Raw genomic sequence first — 14,629 nt, 5'->3', positions numbered from 1 at the left:
ATTTAATTCTTTTAAATTTTAAAATAAAAATAATATTAAAAATATATTTTAATAATATTTTAATTTATTTTTAATTTTTATCTTAATCCATTCCATTCTATTAAAAAAAAAAAAAAGGGTCTAATAAGTCTAAAATTAAAAGTACATTGTCTTTTGATATAATAACTGCCGGCTGCGTTTTCACGTAACTTTCACTCTATATATTTCTTGATTGTCATGAAGACCAGAACTTGATGACTTTCATGCAATGCCATAAGTGTGTCCCCACTTAAAAAATTTAGTCCCCCCCCCCCCAGGCCAGCTAGCTACCATGTTATCCACTTTTCAACGCACCAAACCAACCTTTACTTTATTTGCCATATCCATGCCAATTAACCGTCGAAGTCGGCACCTCCAAACAAAGATGTGGAGCGTATTCTTCGCATGGCAGCAGGGCCATGTTGAGGATCATTGACAGGACATCATGATATATATATATATATGTAGGGATTTTATAATTTTATAATTTTAAAATAATTTATAAATAATAGTGAGTTGGTTTAATTGTTTAATATAATTCATGTATGAAAAACTCACTCAAATATTAATAAATTTTAAATCTCAATTAAAAACTTCTAAAAGTTTCAAATCTCAAGAGATTTCTATTAAAGAACCATTATTTCGTTTAAAATTAAAAAAACATTGAAAAAAACAAAAACCTTACTTTTAATAAAGGTGGGGGGACGTTACATGATAACGTTGCCAACTTGCCACCAACCAACAAAGAGCGCAAATCTTGAGATATACTGCCTAAGGGTGAGTTAGGTTACCAAACTCATCTCAACTCATCATTATAACTTTTTCAAATTTTAATATAAAATATAATAAACAATTCAATTTTTTCAAATCTCAAAATAATAATAATATTAAAAAATAATATTCTAACAATATTTTATCATCTCAACTCAACTCAATTCAACTCACTTCAACATCCAAACACAACCTAATTGGACCACTAATTAGGATATTAATTATAATAGTAACACTTTTAATTGGCCCACTTAATATAAGAATTATATTAATGGTTAATTAATTATTTATTTTACCATTGATTTGCATGATTATACAATAATTAATTAACAAACGCTTTAATTAATTTGTTGGTGCTCTAGCTAGCTAGTACTTTTGGAATTTTCTTAAAAGTTATGTTCGGCTACTGCCAGTAGTGACAGCTAGGCATGTCGTATAGGTAAAATTCATATTTTTTATTTTTTTTATTTATGTTTTTCACATTTTGTTTATATTTTTAAAAATTTTAAAAAAATAAAAAAATAATATACTAATAGTTACTTCATTAATTATTAATTAAAATATATATATACATATGAGCAGTCAAAATGAGAAGACATATTAATATTTTTTTTAAATGATACATCAAGAGAATTGTATTGGATTTTTCTTTAAAAGATTTCGTTAAAATCAATACAATAATACAATTAAATAAGTGATATAATAATTTCTAACTACCTTTATAATTCTAGTAAATTATTTCAATTTTTATATAAATATTTTTTATAATATTATTGACCTTGGCATCAATTTGATCTATTTCCGTGCTCATTTTTTTATTTTATTAATTTAAATCAAATTTAATATAAAGTCCCAATCCAAATTTAATATAAAGTTTTACTCAAGTTGCATCCCCTTCCCTTCTTTGAATTTTTGAATATATTGTTATTTAAATCCAGTAATTATCACGTGTACTAATTGATGATCACTGCATGTTGTTTAATTTAGTTAAAGAATCTTTAGACCATTGACATTTGACGATTTTAGTTAATTTAATCATGCATTCGCCTTTAGGCTCATACTCTTACCACTCCTCTTTTTGCGTAGATATTTCTTTCATATGTTGAGATTTTCTTATTATTTCTCCGAATTATTTTGGTATATAAATTATATAATATTATTTGATCTTATTCCTATAGTAATGTTAATTTTATGTTGAATATTCAAATAAATAGTAAATTGAAAAAAATCCACCATATTATATATTATTTCTATTTTTTTAAGGTTTATTACTTCTTCAAGTTTTTGCTGAGAAAATAAAAGAGACAGTTAAGCATCTTGAATTCAGGGATGTTATGTCATGATTTTTTTGATTTTTTTTTTCTCTGATTAAGTATATAATATATGAATGACAAATAAAAAATTTTAATTAATTTAATAAAAAAATTAAAATAGACGTGACATATGATATAGACGGATGGATAACAAGGTCCCTTGAAAATAGACTGTGGTCAAAGGGTACCCTATTATTAGTTAGTGCGCAGACTACCTCACTTCATTTAGTACTATTTAGTATTTATTTATTATTATTTATAAATTATTTTAAAATCTAGATGTAGTTAGTTCTAATCTTAAGATCTCGATTTTATAATTATTTTTATTTTATTTTATTATTATAAATTTTTATATAAAATAAAATAAATAATTTAATGTTTTTAAATTTAAAAATAAAAATAATATTAAAAAATATATTTTATTAATATTTCATTTCATTAATTTCATTTTATCAAAAAAAACAAAGACGCTAACCTTCAAAGTTGGGGGGTAGGTAGGTAGTTGCATTATTTACGAGGGAGGAAGGAGTAGTTTCCAATCGGATCTGTGGGTGGTTTGAACATTTTTTTGACGTGAAGACTGTCAGCAGCTAATCTGTTCTTTCCCGTACAACTGGCTATGAAAAGTGAAAACTGCAGTACAATCAGCCTTTTTTTTAAATTATTTATTTTATTTTTTTAATTAAAATAAAAAAAACCCACCGAAAAGAAATGGGACCCACCACCACTTCCCCTCTCTTTGCATGGGACCACTCCAATCACTCTCTGCATCTTCTTTACCCACAGATCCAAAGTCATTCAGAGTTGGGTATTGAAGATATCTTAATACTTTCTAAAATTAATAAAAATATTCCACATATTAAATACAGGGAATTATCTTTATATTAAGGTCTTTTCAAAGTCTTTTCATTATAATATTTATTATTATTATTATATAAATAAAATTATGATTAAAAAAAAATTAATCATTAATAAGATCCATATATTTTTTAATTATCTATCTAAAAATCAACAATTCAACATACTTTATACTAGAGCTGCAACCCGACCAAACCGCACAGTATATGGCCCTGACCCGACCCGATCCGCAGCACATGTCAGTTTGGTCTGATCTACTGAAAGTCAAGTCTGATAAGCACCTCTCTTCTCCATCTTCTTCCTTTTTTATTTTTTATTTTTCAATGTTCTTATTTTTCAAAGATGGCAGCGTATCATCCGACAGAAAATTTGCAAGCTCTAGATTTATTCTTTTCAACGAGAATTTAGAATTTACACACCTATAATTTCTTTGATTGATCATTATCTCTGATGAACTTCCATTGTTATTGACCACAAAATCATTTTCTGCAACCTCAAAATTGAAAATTACGATAAAGAACGAACCAAAATAAAAGAACAAACAAAACAAGTTCAAATTAATCAAACCATCAAACACAAAATTCCAAAGCATATGAACCCACAAATCACAAAACTTCCTAAGTAGTGAGAACCAAGGCCCCACTGGCCTCTTTGATCTTCTTCTCGGTGATCTTGGAGACGAGTTTGGCCTTGACAACGACGGGCTGGTTCTCGGGCAAGACTCCCTATCATAGGTCGCTGAAGAAGATGAAGATATGCGGAGAATATGATTGTTCGTGTTGAAAGATGGTTGTTTCGAGTTGTGTCTTGCAAAGAAGGAACTGAAAGTCTGGAAGTGTAGATGGCATTCGACTTATGTTAGAAAGAAAGGGTTTTTTCGTGACCGTTGGATCAAATAGCTAGGGAGCATTCGAAGTATGCACTTTAGATGGGTTAAAACCGACATTTGACGGGTTCGACACGCAAATACATTTGGCTCGCATTTTATCGGTCGGGTCGGGTCGGATTATTCGGACGTGACGGGTCCACGGGTTTTTTGCCCAGGCCTACTTCATATATCCAAACAACTCAAAATACTCTCAATGAGACCCACAAACCCACTTCAATCTTAACTCATAACTATTCACAAACATTCTATAATATTTATCACTATTATATATAAATAAAAAATAAAATTACTATAATATTTATCACTATTAAATATAAATAAAAAATAAAATTACTATAATATTTATTAATATTATATATAAATAAAAAATAAAATCACTATAATATTTATCACTATTATATATAAATAAAATCATCATTAAAAAAAATCAATTATTGATGGGACCCACACATTTTTTAATTATTTATCCAAAAGTCAATAACTCAATATACTTCATACATCAAAACAATTTAAAATACTCTCAATGAGATCTACAAATCCACTTCAATCTCTACTCATAACTATTCACAAACATTCTCAATACTTCTTATATATTCTCACAAACCAAACGTAATATGAGTATCATTAATCAAAGATAAAAGACATTTTTTATGAATATAAAAAAAATTTAACTTTTAGTTATTTTATTCACATAAATTTTCATATTAAAATAGTTATTTTTTATTATATAATAATAAAATAATATAAGATGAATTTAATTTTAGTTATTCACATCAAATTTTTACATTAGATTATTCATTTATTCATTATATAGTAATGAGTAATTAATAATTTCAAAAATATTTAATTTTTTTAATTATTAATTTTTTTAATTTTACTATTATATATTAATTAATAACCATATTCTAATTAAATTAATATATCACTAATTCAAATTAATATAATAATTGTGATAAAATATGTGATAGAAGAAAGAGAGAGAAATAATTGATAAAATATATATTTGATGTATGTATGGTATTTTTAAATTTTAAATTTTTTTTTAAAGCTACTGTAACTAAATTTCAAATAAATTTTCTAATCTATTGTGAGCATATTTTACTTTCTAATAACTAAGTACTTAATAAATTTAATTTTTAACTAATCCATTAAAAATACTCTAAGAGCATGAAAACATCATGGTAGACGAAGGAACGAAATGAGAGGTGAAAAAAAATAAACTTTTTTATGTAATCGGTTACGTGGGAGTTTTTCAATCAGTTGTAAGCAGAGTTTTTCATGACTTATATACATATTTTTGAATTTATTATTAAATATATGTTATTAAGAAATAGAATTCATATAAATATTTGTAATGATATATTTATTGTTTTTGAATTAAATAAGATTACTGAATTATTCATATTTTAAATAATTTTCCTTTCTGCATGTGATTTTCCAGCCCGACTCATTAAATTAGGCATCCAAAATGGAAAAAACGAGAAGATGTCGTCCCCACTGGGCTTCCCATTTACGAAATTCAAGCAATTCAATTCGTGAGACGACACTCTTCGACCTCTCACCACATTCTGTGTGTATGTATATACTTATGTACTGATGAACATGTCCGCACAAAACCATTCCAGAAGCTCTCACTCTCAGATATCTTAAGTAGTGATCAACACTCCCCCCAAAATCCCCATCCCCGGCCTAAAACCCTTCTTCTAAGGCCATGTCCAAGCATCTAACCCTCTCCTTCCTCCTCCTCCTCCTCTTCTTCTTCCTAATCTTGTGCGATCCCTCCTATGGCCGCTTCATCACCCACCGTACGTACTTCTCTTTATCTTCTGATCTAGTCTCCGATGGGGTCCAGCAGCTCCGTGGCCCGCCCTACCTCGCTCTCAACCGATCATCTTCCTTCTCTGCCGAGTCCACTTGCGAGCAGACCTACGGGTTCTTGCCGTGCACCACAACCATCCTCGGAAATATCTTCCTCATCCTCGTCTATGGCTACCTGATGTTCCTCTCCGCCACCTATTTGTCCAATGGCAGCGAGCTCTTGTTGGAGATTCTTGGTCCTGGTATTATCGGCGGGTTGTTCCTTCCAATCCTCGGCGCCCTTCCGGATGCCATGCTTATTCTCGGTGCGCACTTTTATTCACTTCTCGATTTTTCTCTATTTTTTTTGTTGAAAATTTTTTAATTTGGATCTATTTTTTCTTTTTGTTTCTTTGGTCTGTTTGTCTGTTGAAAAGCGGAAGAAAAATTTGAAACTCGGAAGTTAATGTTAACATGTCGAGTTTCTTTCTTTCTCTCCTTCTTTTTTCCACTCTTCTAGATTTTCTCAGCAACTAAATATAAGATAGACTGGTCATAAGAAAAAAAAAAAAAAAGAAAAAGAATTTTGGATCCTATTTAAGTTTTTTTCTCCCCCCTATAATTTCCTCGATCAAAAACTTCTAACAGAAACAATTTCTTAAAAATCTTTTATATATATAGAAAAAAGAATATTCTTGCTGTGAATCTGTTGAGATGGCCATAAAATTCTCTGATTCAGTTTGTTTCGCATCCTACCCTTCCCGGTTCCTCAACTGTAATAGTTCCTGACCCTAAGTTGAGACGAATCAACTTTTGGGCCCAGATTCCAATTTCCGTGTATTATTTTTATTTTTTTATTTACATCTACAGTTTCCTCTTCCTCCGCTTGACGTGACAGGTTATTTTTTATTTTTTCAATTTTGCTTCCCTTTAATTTTTCTTCCCACGTCTTTGCCATTTCATCTCGTCTTCTCCATACTCGCCGATCATCTTTCTCTTTCACTCATCATCTCCCTTACTGTTCTTTTGTAATTTGTTTCTTGCTTTTTTTCGTTCTCTTTCAGATCTCCCCAGATACTATCATCCAATTGATATTCTAATTACCTTCTATCCATTTTTTTCTGTTTTCATTTCAGCTGTACATGGTCTTAAGGACATAAATGCATGCCTCCTTCAAAGATTTTCTTTCAATTTCTTAATGGATCTGCATTTTTGCTACAGATCCTATTTTTATCTTTTGATTTCCTAATTCTGAATGGTATACATGCTTTAATTTTGATAATTACTGAATGGGTATTTTGGAAAAGAAAACATTTTCTAGACATAAAGTTTACATCAGTTGCTTTGTTCTGATCTAGACTAAATTCCACGTGTCCTACTTCTTCCCTGTCTTGCTCTGTTTCAGTTACATGTGATGATTTCATGCTATCTTTTGATCAAATATGTAATGGGACTGTGTTTTTGCCTTTTTATTTTTTATTTTTTAAATCTCATGTTCCTTTCTTGAGGTCATACAGCCATTAATGACGAAATTGGTTGGAGGGGAAGACGAAATGGAAAGGAAAAATAATGGAAAGCAAAACAAAAGGAAAAAAAATATAGAGAGACGAAATGGAATAAGGATTCGGATTCGGAAGACGAAATGAAATGGGGAAGACGACTTGGGAAGGAAAAAAAAGGAAAGCAAAAATGAAAGAAAAAAAAATTCAGAGAGGCGAAATGGAATGGGAATTCTGGAAGACGACGTGGGAAGGAAAAAAAAAAAAGCACAAATGAAAGGAAAAAGCTACGCTCACCGCTTTCCCTTCCCACTTGACCATCCCGCTTGATGTGGCGTCCCGTGTGGCATGACTTAATAAATTAAAAAATTAGGTCTTCTTCAAGCAAAAATTAGACTTCATCTCCTTTAAGCTAGGCCCTTTTTCCCAAAAATAAAACTTCTTCAAGCTACGCCCTTTCCTTCGTCTTCTTCAAACTCAAGCTACGCCTTTTCTCTCGAAAACAGAGTCTTTAGAAATATAGGTTTGAAGGTCTATCTAAATCTATCAGTTTTTTAAATGTTCATGGAAATGCAACTTCGTGTGATTTTTTTGCCAAATCTCTCGTTTTTAAAATCATTTTCCGAAAATAACTTTCTGGTCCAATTTTTTCTTGACTATTGATAAATTTTAAAATTATCATACATGCATCACCATCAAGTAGGTATCTACATTGGATTTTTTTTTTTTAAAGAATTTTTAATGCATTGTTTATACAATTTGGATTAGATTCAAGTAGGCCGGGAAATAATTTGTATCGGGTGTGGAAGGAATAGTTCAGATCTGGATATTATTCTTGTTCTCGGAGATTTGTTTTGGATTTATAGATGAGTTGAAATAGGTTAAAATAGTTTGTGAATAGTAGAATAAAAATCGAATTATTTATTATATTTTATGTGAGAATTTTAAAAAATTATTTTAGGATTTAAAAAAGTTGAATTATTTATTATATTTTGTGTGAGAATTTGAAAAAGTTGTAACGATGAGATGAGATGAATTGAGGTGGGTTTTGAATACAAACTAGGACTGAAACAAGGGAAAAAAAGCCACTGTGTTTTCAGGAGTTTGGTTTTTGGCTCTAAGAGCATTCACATCTGATTCCTAAATTTTTTCTTAAATTTTAGCTAAAAAGGACACTTTCTATAATTTTATCTTAAATTTTACTCATTTTTAAAAAACCTTCTACATCTCATTTTCTATCATTTCTCACTTCTATTAAAATAATATTCTTCTATTCTTTCTTTATTATTTTTTTCTCTCACTTCTATTTATAAACTTAACTACTTAATATTTTTTCTTATGTTTTGAACTATTATTGTAGTGAATATTTTAAACAAAAATTTAAATTATTTTTTTACAGATCTGATAATATTTTTAAAATTATTATTTTTATATTTTAGTACTTATTTAAATTATTTTTAAAATTATTATTTAAAATTATAATAAATATGAATATAAGAGAAAATGTAATTGATTAGAAGAAAAATATATTTTATTTATTAGAATAAAATATTAACAAAAAATGATTTAGAGGATGAATAGTAATTTTTTATATTTAAGAAATTATTGTTCAACCCTTAAACCAAAATTCTAAATTAGGAAATGGGACGGGAGTGAATTTTTGAAATTTTTTAAATTTTTTTTTTTTTTAATTTAGGGATAACAGCGATACGGAAATGCTTTAAAAGGAAAGTGCCTTCTCCTTTTTTTTTTTTTTTTCATTAAAAAAAAAATTAAAAGAAGTCACTGTGTCATGTCATGGGTAGCTGCGATCGGGAGCAATAGTTGGTGGCTGTTGAACGACCTTTTAGGTTTACCCATTTCTGTTGGTACTTTGTACATTTGATAAGACTGGTGGCAATGAATTTGCTTTTGGGTTTTGACTGCTTCGTAGTGGATAAGGTGAGCAAATACGGTGTAGGAAATTCAAACAGTTTGCTCATTTGTTGCGGACTAATAAACCAGGACTCTAAATAATGCTATTTTGTTTTCCTATTGGGTTAAAATGGAACTTCTTGGATAATTTGAAAGAACTAGGAAGTTTGCTACTGAATTTTGGTAGCGTTAAGAAGTCTTGAAGCTTTCCTGATTATTTTTTATCCTTGAAAATTAAAAAGAAAAAACTGATGATATTGATTTAACCATTAATTTACTTATCATTGTTTTTATCATAGCTCACTTAGGGTGTGAATTAAACCTCAAACTTCTCCAAAATTTGCTAATTTTAGTTTACTTAGATGTCGTATATGCTCTCGTTTGGTTCATTGTGCTCAGAAGGTCTGACCAGTTACTGATTAGTGCTCTTATGTTACCGTTTTGTGTAAATATTTTCAATCTGTTTGTTTCTCAATCAATACTTTATCTTACATAAATTTGACTCTATTATCTTTCTCTTTCTTACTGCATTTTATCTGTAAGAGCCATTGAAAATTCCCCACTTTTCGATTGATTTTCTAATGCTTCTTGTAATCTCTTGCCTTGTATAGTATCCGGTCTTTCAGGAAGCACAGAAACTGCTCAAAGTCAAGTTTCCGTTGGCATGGGCTTGCTAGCTGGTTCAACTGTTATGCTTCTTACGATAATATGGGGAACATGCGTTATTGTTGGCAAGTGCGACCTCGTTGATGGAGTTGCACAAGATGCACAAGATACAAAAGGGTTTAACTTAACGGGTATGTATGTTTGGTTTTCTTATTAGTAGTCCCTGATCTGTAACTGTATCAATAATATCTCTTTTTTAATGTGATCCTGAGGCAAGTATACATGGGACCCACCCGATATGTAGTAGACATGCATAAATTATGCCATCCACCGAACTATATTGCATTGTGTACTTGTGAGAGTTATGAATGGATGTTTAAGTTATTATCCTAGACATCTGAATCGTTTGTTTATGTTTCCTGTAGAGCGAACTGCTCTGTAACTGTAGGATTAAACGTGTTATATGGATTCATGACCCAATAAAATCTCCATGGTTGCAGAATCGGGTGTTAGTACTGATATCTGGACTAGTTATTCTGCAAGGATTATGATGATTTCTGTCATCCCATTTTTAATCGTTCAAATACTGCAAGTTCTCAGTTCAACCTCGGGAAGGCACTTGGCAGTCTTGATTGCACTTATTGTCTCTCTCCTACTATTGATTTCCTATTGTCTTTATCAGGTAAGTGTGAATATGCCATAATTATATTTTCTGTACAGTTTCATTAGCCATCCTTATCTAAATTTGCGTTTCTCCTGTGGATCATATTGGATGGTCCTTTTTGTCTGATGTGGGAACTTTGGAAATTTGTTCTACTGAGGGTTTTAGACAGCGTTATTAAACCTGTACTCTAGCTGGTTAGAATGAAAGTCCTGATAAGCAACCAAACTGGTCCATGATCAGATTATTAAAACTGCTGGTTTTAATTAATAGATGGTTGAAGTCAAGTTTGGGGATGGCAAGAGTTTTAGTCTGGGGTTTTAGAAGTGAAGTGAACTCTGGCCCCTTCAGAAGCTTGACAACGCCAAACTATTGAGCTATTTTTTTGGTCTGATGAAAGCTTGTAGCATTGATAAACTAAACTTGTATTCTTAATACGCATTACCTGTTAAATGCTTGGTGTGGCTTTAATGACTTAATTTTAGATGCTTGGAATTTGCACTTGGCACACCTGCTAAAGAATAAGAAAGAGGGATTACCGTGGATTTAGGTTTGATCCTATTCCGTATAAAATCTAATTGAGATTAATATGCATAGCATGTCAAATGCTTGGTGTGGGTTTAATGACTTAATTTTAGATGCTAAGGGAATTTGAAGGCGAGGACATTCCATTAACCATAATCTTAACCTTGCTCCTTTTGCATATAGTGAATTGAGAGCATTGGTTGTTGGATGGATAACATGGAAAACCTTTTGCAGGTCCTTCAACCATGGATCCAGAGGAGGAAAATATCTTATGTTAAGCACAAGCGTGTTATATTAGGACTTCTAAGGTATCTAAGAGACCGGGCAGTGGGAAGGCTGTTCAAGGATAACGGTGAACCTGATGAGGAAGGCATTAAAAAGTTAGTTTTTTTTTTTTTTTTCCCATTACATAATTTTTCTTGGTATTTGCTGAATTCTGTTCAATATCATGACAGGTTGTTTTCTGTAGTAGACTCAAATGAAGATGGAAAAATTTCATATAGTGAATTGAGAGCATTGGTTGTTGGAATTCGGTTTGAAGAGATTGACCTGAATAAGGATGATACTGTTGATAAATTAATGAGAGATTTTGATACATCCCATGATGATCACATTGACAAGACAGAGTTTGTCAAGTGCATTTCTAAATGGCTGAAGAAGGCAATGACTATACAGACTGTCTCTGATGATCCTGGTTCTCGCACACTTAGGTTTTTAAATGCCTTTCACCGGGTAATTAAAGTTGACCTGTATTGTGTTCAATCGTGATTTTCATATCAAACAAGATGCTTGACTTCTTTGGAAACTCATTTATTATAGGACACAGATAGAGAGCATGATTTGTTGTATGTGGGTGATGAAAGCGATGAAGTATTGGAGGATGCTGGGGGTTCCAGGTGGACATCTATCAAAGCAGTGCTATTGTTGTTGCTGGGAACTCTCATTGCTGCTGCATTTGCTGACCCCTTGGTAGATGCTGTTGACAACTTTTCTGATGCCACCAGTATTCCTACTTTCTTCATCTCCTTCATCGCTCTACCTTTGGCTACGAACTCTAGTGAAGCTGTGACAGCAATTATATTTGCTAGCCGTGACACACGTAAAACTGCCTCCTTAACATTTTCTGAGGTTTGTTTCTCGCCCCCCCACTCTTCATATCAATGTCTAGTGCTTGTTCTATTGGGTGGAATGCCGGATAAATTTCAGAAGTTTCAAGATATATATATACCAAATAGTGTTTTGGTGTCTTAGCTAAGGGAAAAAAATCAGCCAAAATATGGATGTCAAATGTAATTCATAATTGATTGGTAGAATTACATATCGATATTTTGCATCTCTTGAACCTCGATTGATTTGAAGTGATTGATTATAATTTATATATTTGTTGGTGCATGCAGCTATATGGGGCAGTAACAATGAATAATGTCCTCTGCCTCTCAGTGTTCTTAGCCCTTGTTTACATTAGGGGATTGACATGGGATTTCACATCTGAAGTGCTGGTTATTATTATTGTCTGCATTGTGGTGGGTGGCTTTGCCAGCTTCCGCACCAATTTCCCTCTTTGGACATCTCTTGTAGCTTTCCTACTTTACCCATTCTCCCTCGCCCTGATCTATGTTCTCGATTATGTTTTGGGCTGGTCATAGATTCACGGCTCAATACACAAAATTTTGATTAGAGGATATATTCCATTTCCTGTACGTAGAACGGAGGTTGTTTTTTTTTTTTAATCAGATGTTACTGTTTATTTTGTAATACATTCAAGTGTGTCTTGGTTTATATTTAAACTTTTTTGAGAGCAACCACAGTATGGGCAATTTTGTAATTGCATAACTATTGCTTTCAAAGTCTGGTATATTTTCTACTTATTATCTTTTTTTCTTGGCCTTTGGCTGCTGTTTGATGAAATCCCTGAAGAACAAAATCTTTAGGTCTGCTGGTGGCTATTGTTAATCCCCGTTACTTCTTTGCCGGTGAAGACAAAGAACAGTCAGATTCACTTCTTTGCGGGTGAAGACCACACCCATCTGTAACCATAATGAAAGGTCAGAGATGAGGACACCGTATAAACAAGGTAAAGACAAAGCACTATCAGATTCCCACAATCCAAACGCAAACAGTTTGTTAACAATCTCGTGACTCCTCCATCCATCCATCCATCCACCCACCCACCAACCACACATCACAAACATTGATGCAAAAGGCCCCAAAATCTACTTCTCCCTATCTCTCTCTACTCTTTCTTTACTCTTCCCTTCACATGCCAAAGATTGGGGCTTCCTTTCTTGTATGTAACCTGCTGCAATATTCAAAAGAACAACCAAGACGATAGGATTATCTCTTGATATATTTTGTCTCATAGAGAGGAACAAACAGCCCGCCAAACAAACTAGCAGATATTCCCAGACTCATTTAAATAGGACATCCAAAACAGAAAAACGATAAAGATGTCGTCCCCACTGGGCTTTCTATAATTTTTTTAATGATATGAGAACCCTCTTCAATCCAAACATCTTCTTCTTCATCCTAAGTAAAACCCAACTTTGCAAGTTGATGGGCTAAGTACACCATTTCCTCTGTGAGTAAATTGAACTTTCCGGCCATCATTTTCTCCCTCTTAAGAAGCATCTTATATCATCTATAATTTGTCCATACCATGACTAATTATCATCTTCACTATTGATATTGACCATATTAATGACCCCTTCATGAGCATCTCCTTCAAAGACAACATTTCTAAAATCCAGATGATCTACACACAGCTCCATTGCTCTTCACAGAGCCACCTTACACTACAGGTACTTGAGATTGAAACTTTATCTCTAATAATTATTCCCATCCCCATCATTTTGTTATTTGTATCAATGGCTGCATCCCAGTTGGCCTTAACAATTAACATAATCAATTCCAGGCTTCCCTCCATGCCATTTTAGTATAACAATGGCAGGCACCTTTTCTTAAAAGTCTGCTTTTCCTAATTAATTTCCACACAAATGTGCTTGGAGTTCAACATGATGAGCTAGCTGCTTGGACAATCCTCCTCAGGCTAGCCATTGTTCCTTCAAAAGATAAACTCATTTCTCCTTAGTCAGAAGAAAATATATTCAAAGTCCTCTTTCGGCAGCTTTTTAGTATACTTTTCCCATAATTGCATGAAATTATGATCATCTTGGTCTCTGGTTGACCACTTTTGTTTTGGGTTAGATACAGTACCATACCACAAATCAGACCACAGCTTAGTACTACCGTTCTAGTTGGCAGATAGGACATGTAGGACTATCTACTATTATTTTCCTTTGGTGAAGACTTTTCAATTCAAACACTTCAATTCTCACGACACGTAAGCTCTTCGACACTCTTCTCCCTCTCACCACGTACATTCTCTATGTATGAATGTATGCAGTGATGATCATGGCCGCACAAAACCATACCAGAAGCTCTCGCTCTCAGATGTCTATATTATCTGTTGTGGCTATAGTTTCTCTGCGTTGCATGCAGCTCATTCACACGTACATGAAGTTGTTTGTATTGGTTGGAAGACTTTCATGTTCAGGCGCAAATTACGGTTTACAGATTCAAAAGCATATATAGACTTTCATGCTCAATCTTAAATTTAACAAAAAAATTTATCTTTATTTATTTAATTTTTATCATTTATTTCAAAAAATTTTACATAATTATTTATATCTTAATTTTTATCTTTCACTTAAATTTAATAAAGCTCAAGTGAAAGATTTGAATAAGTGATTTTAATAATTTAGTTTATCTTTAAATAATA

The 14,629-nt window shown here is 32.0% G+C and overlaps 1 protein-coding gene across 1 annotated transcript; it reads left to right on the top strand.

Moving 5' to 3' along the window:
* Positions 1-5,348: 5,348 nt before the first annotated feature.
* LOC109012653 (sodium/calcium exchanger NCL-like) lies at positions 5,349-12,718 on the top strand. The gene is made up of 7 exons (XM_018994405.2): positions 5,349-5,972; positions 9,671-9,856; positions 10,166-10,347; positions 11,086-11,231; positions 11,307-11,583; positions 11,671-11,979; positions 12,249-12,718. The coding sequence occupies exons 1-7, from the start codon at positions 5,561-5,563 to the stop codon at positions 12,495-12,497; spliced, it is 1,761 nt and encodes a 586-aa protein (XP_018849950.1). The 5' UTR covers positions 5,349-5,560; the 3' UTR covers positions 12,498-12,718.
* The last annotated feature ends 1,911 nt before the right edge of the window (positions 12,719-14,629 follow it).

The sequence above is a fragment of the Juglans regia genome, chromosome 2 (assembly GCF_001411555.2).
Source record: "Juglans regia cultivar Chandler chromosome 2, Walnut 2.0, whole genome shotgun sequence".
Classification (NCBI taxonomy): Eukaryota; Viridiplantae; Streptophyta; class Magnoliopsida; order Fagales; family Juglandaceae; genus Juglans; species Juglans regia.
Note: the sequence above shows the minus strand (reverse complement) of the source record. Positions and strands in the feature narration are given on the sequence as shown.

What these genes read in the sequence shown, in the direction of transcription:
- LOC109012653 (XM_018994405.2), top strand. Translation starts at nt 5,561, where the DNA reads ATGTCCAAGCATCTAACCCTCTCCTTCCTCCTCCTCCTCCTCTTCTTC. An exon ending in TTTTAAATGCCTTTCACCGG is followed by an intron (nt 11,584 to 11,670) that starts GTAATTAAAGTT and finishes CATTTATTATAG; the next exon opens with GACACAGATAGAGAGCATGA. An exon ending in CCTCCTTAACATTTTCTGAG is followed by an intron (nt 11,980 to 12,248) that starts GTTTGTTTCTCG and finishes TGGTGCATGCAG; the next exon opens with CTATATGGGGCAGTAACAAT.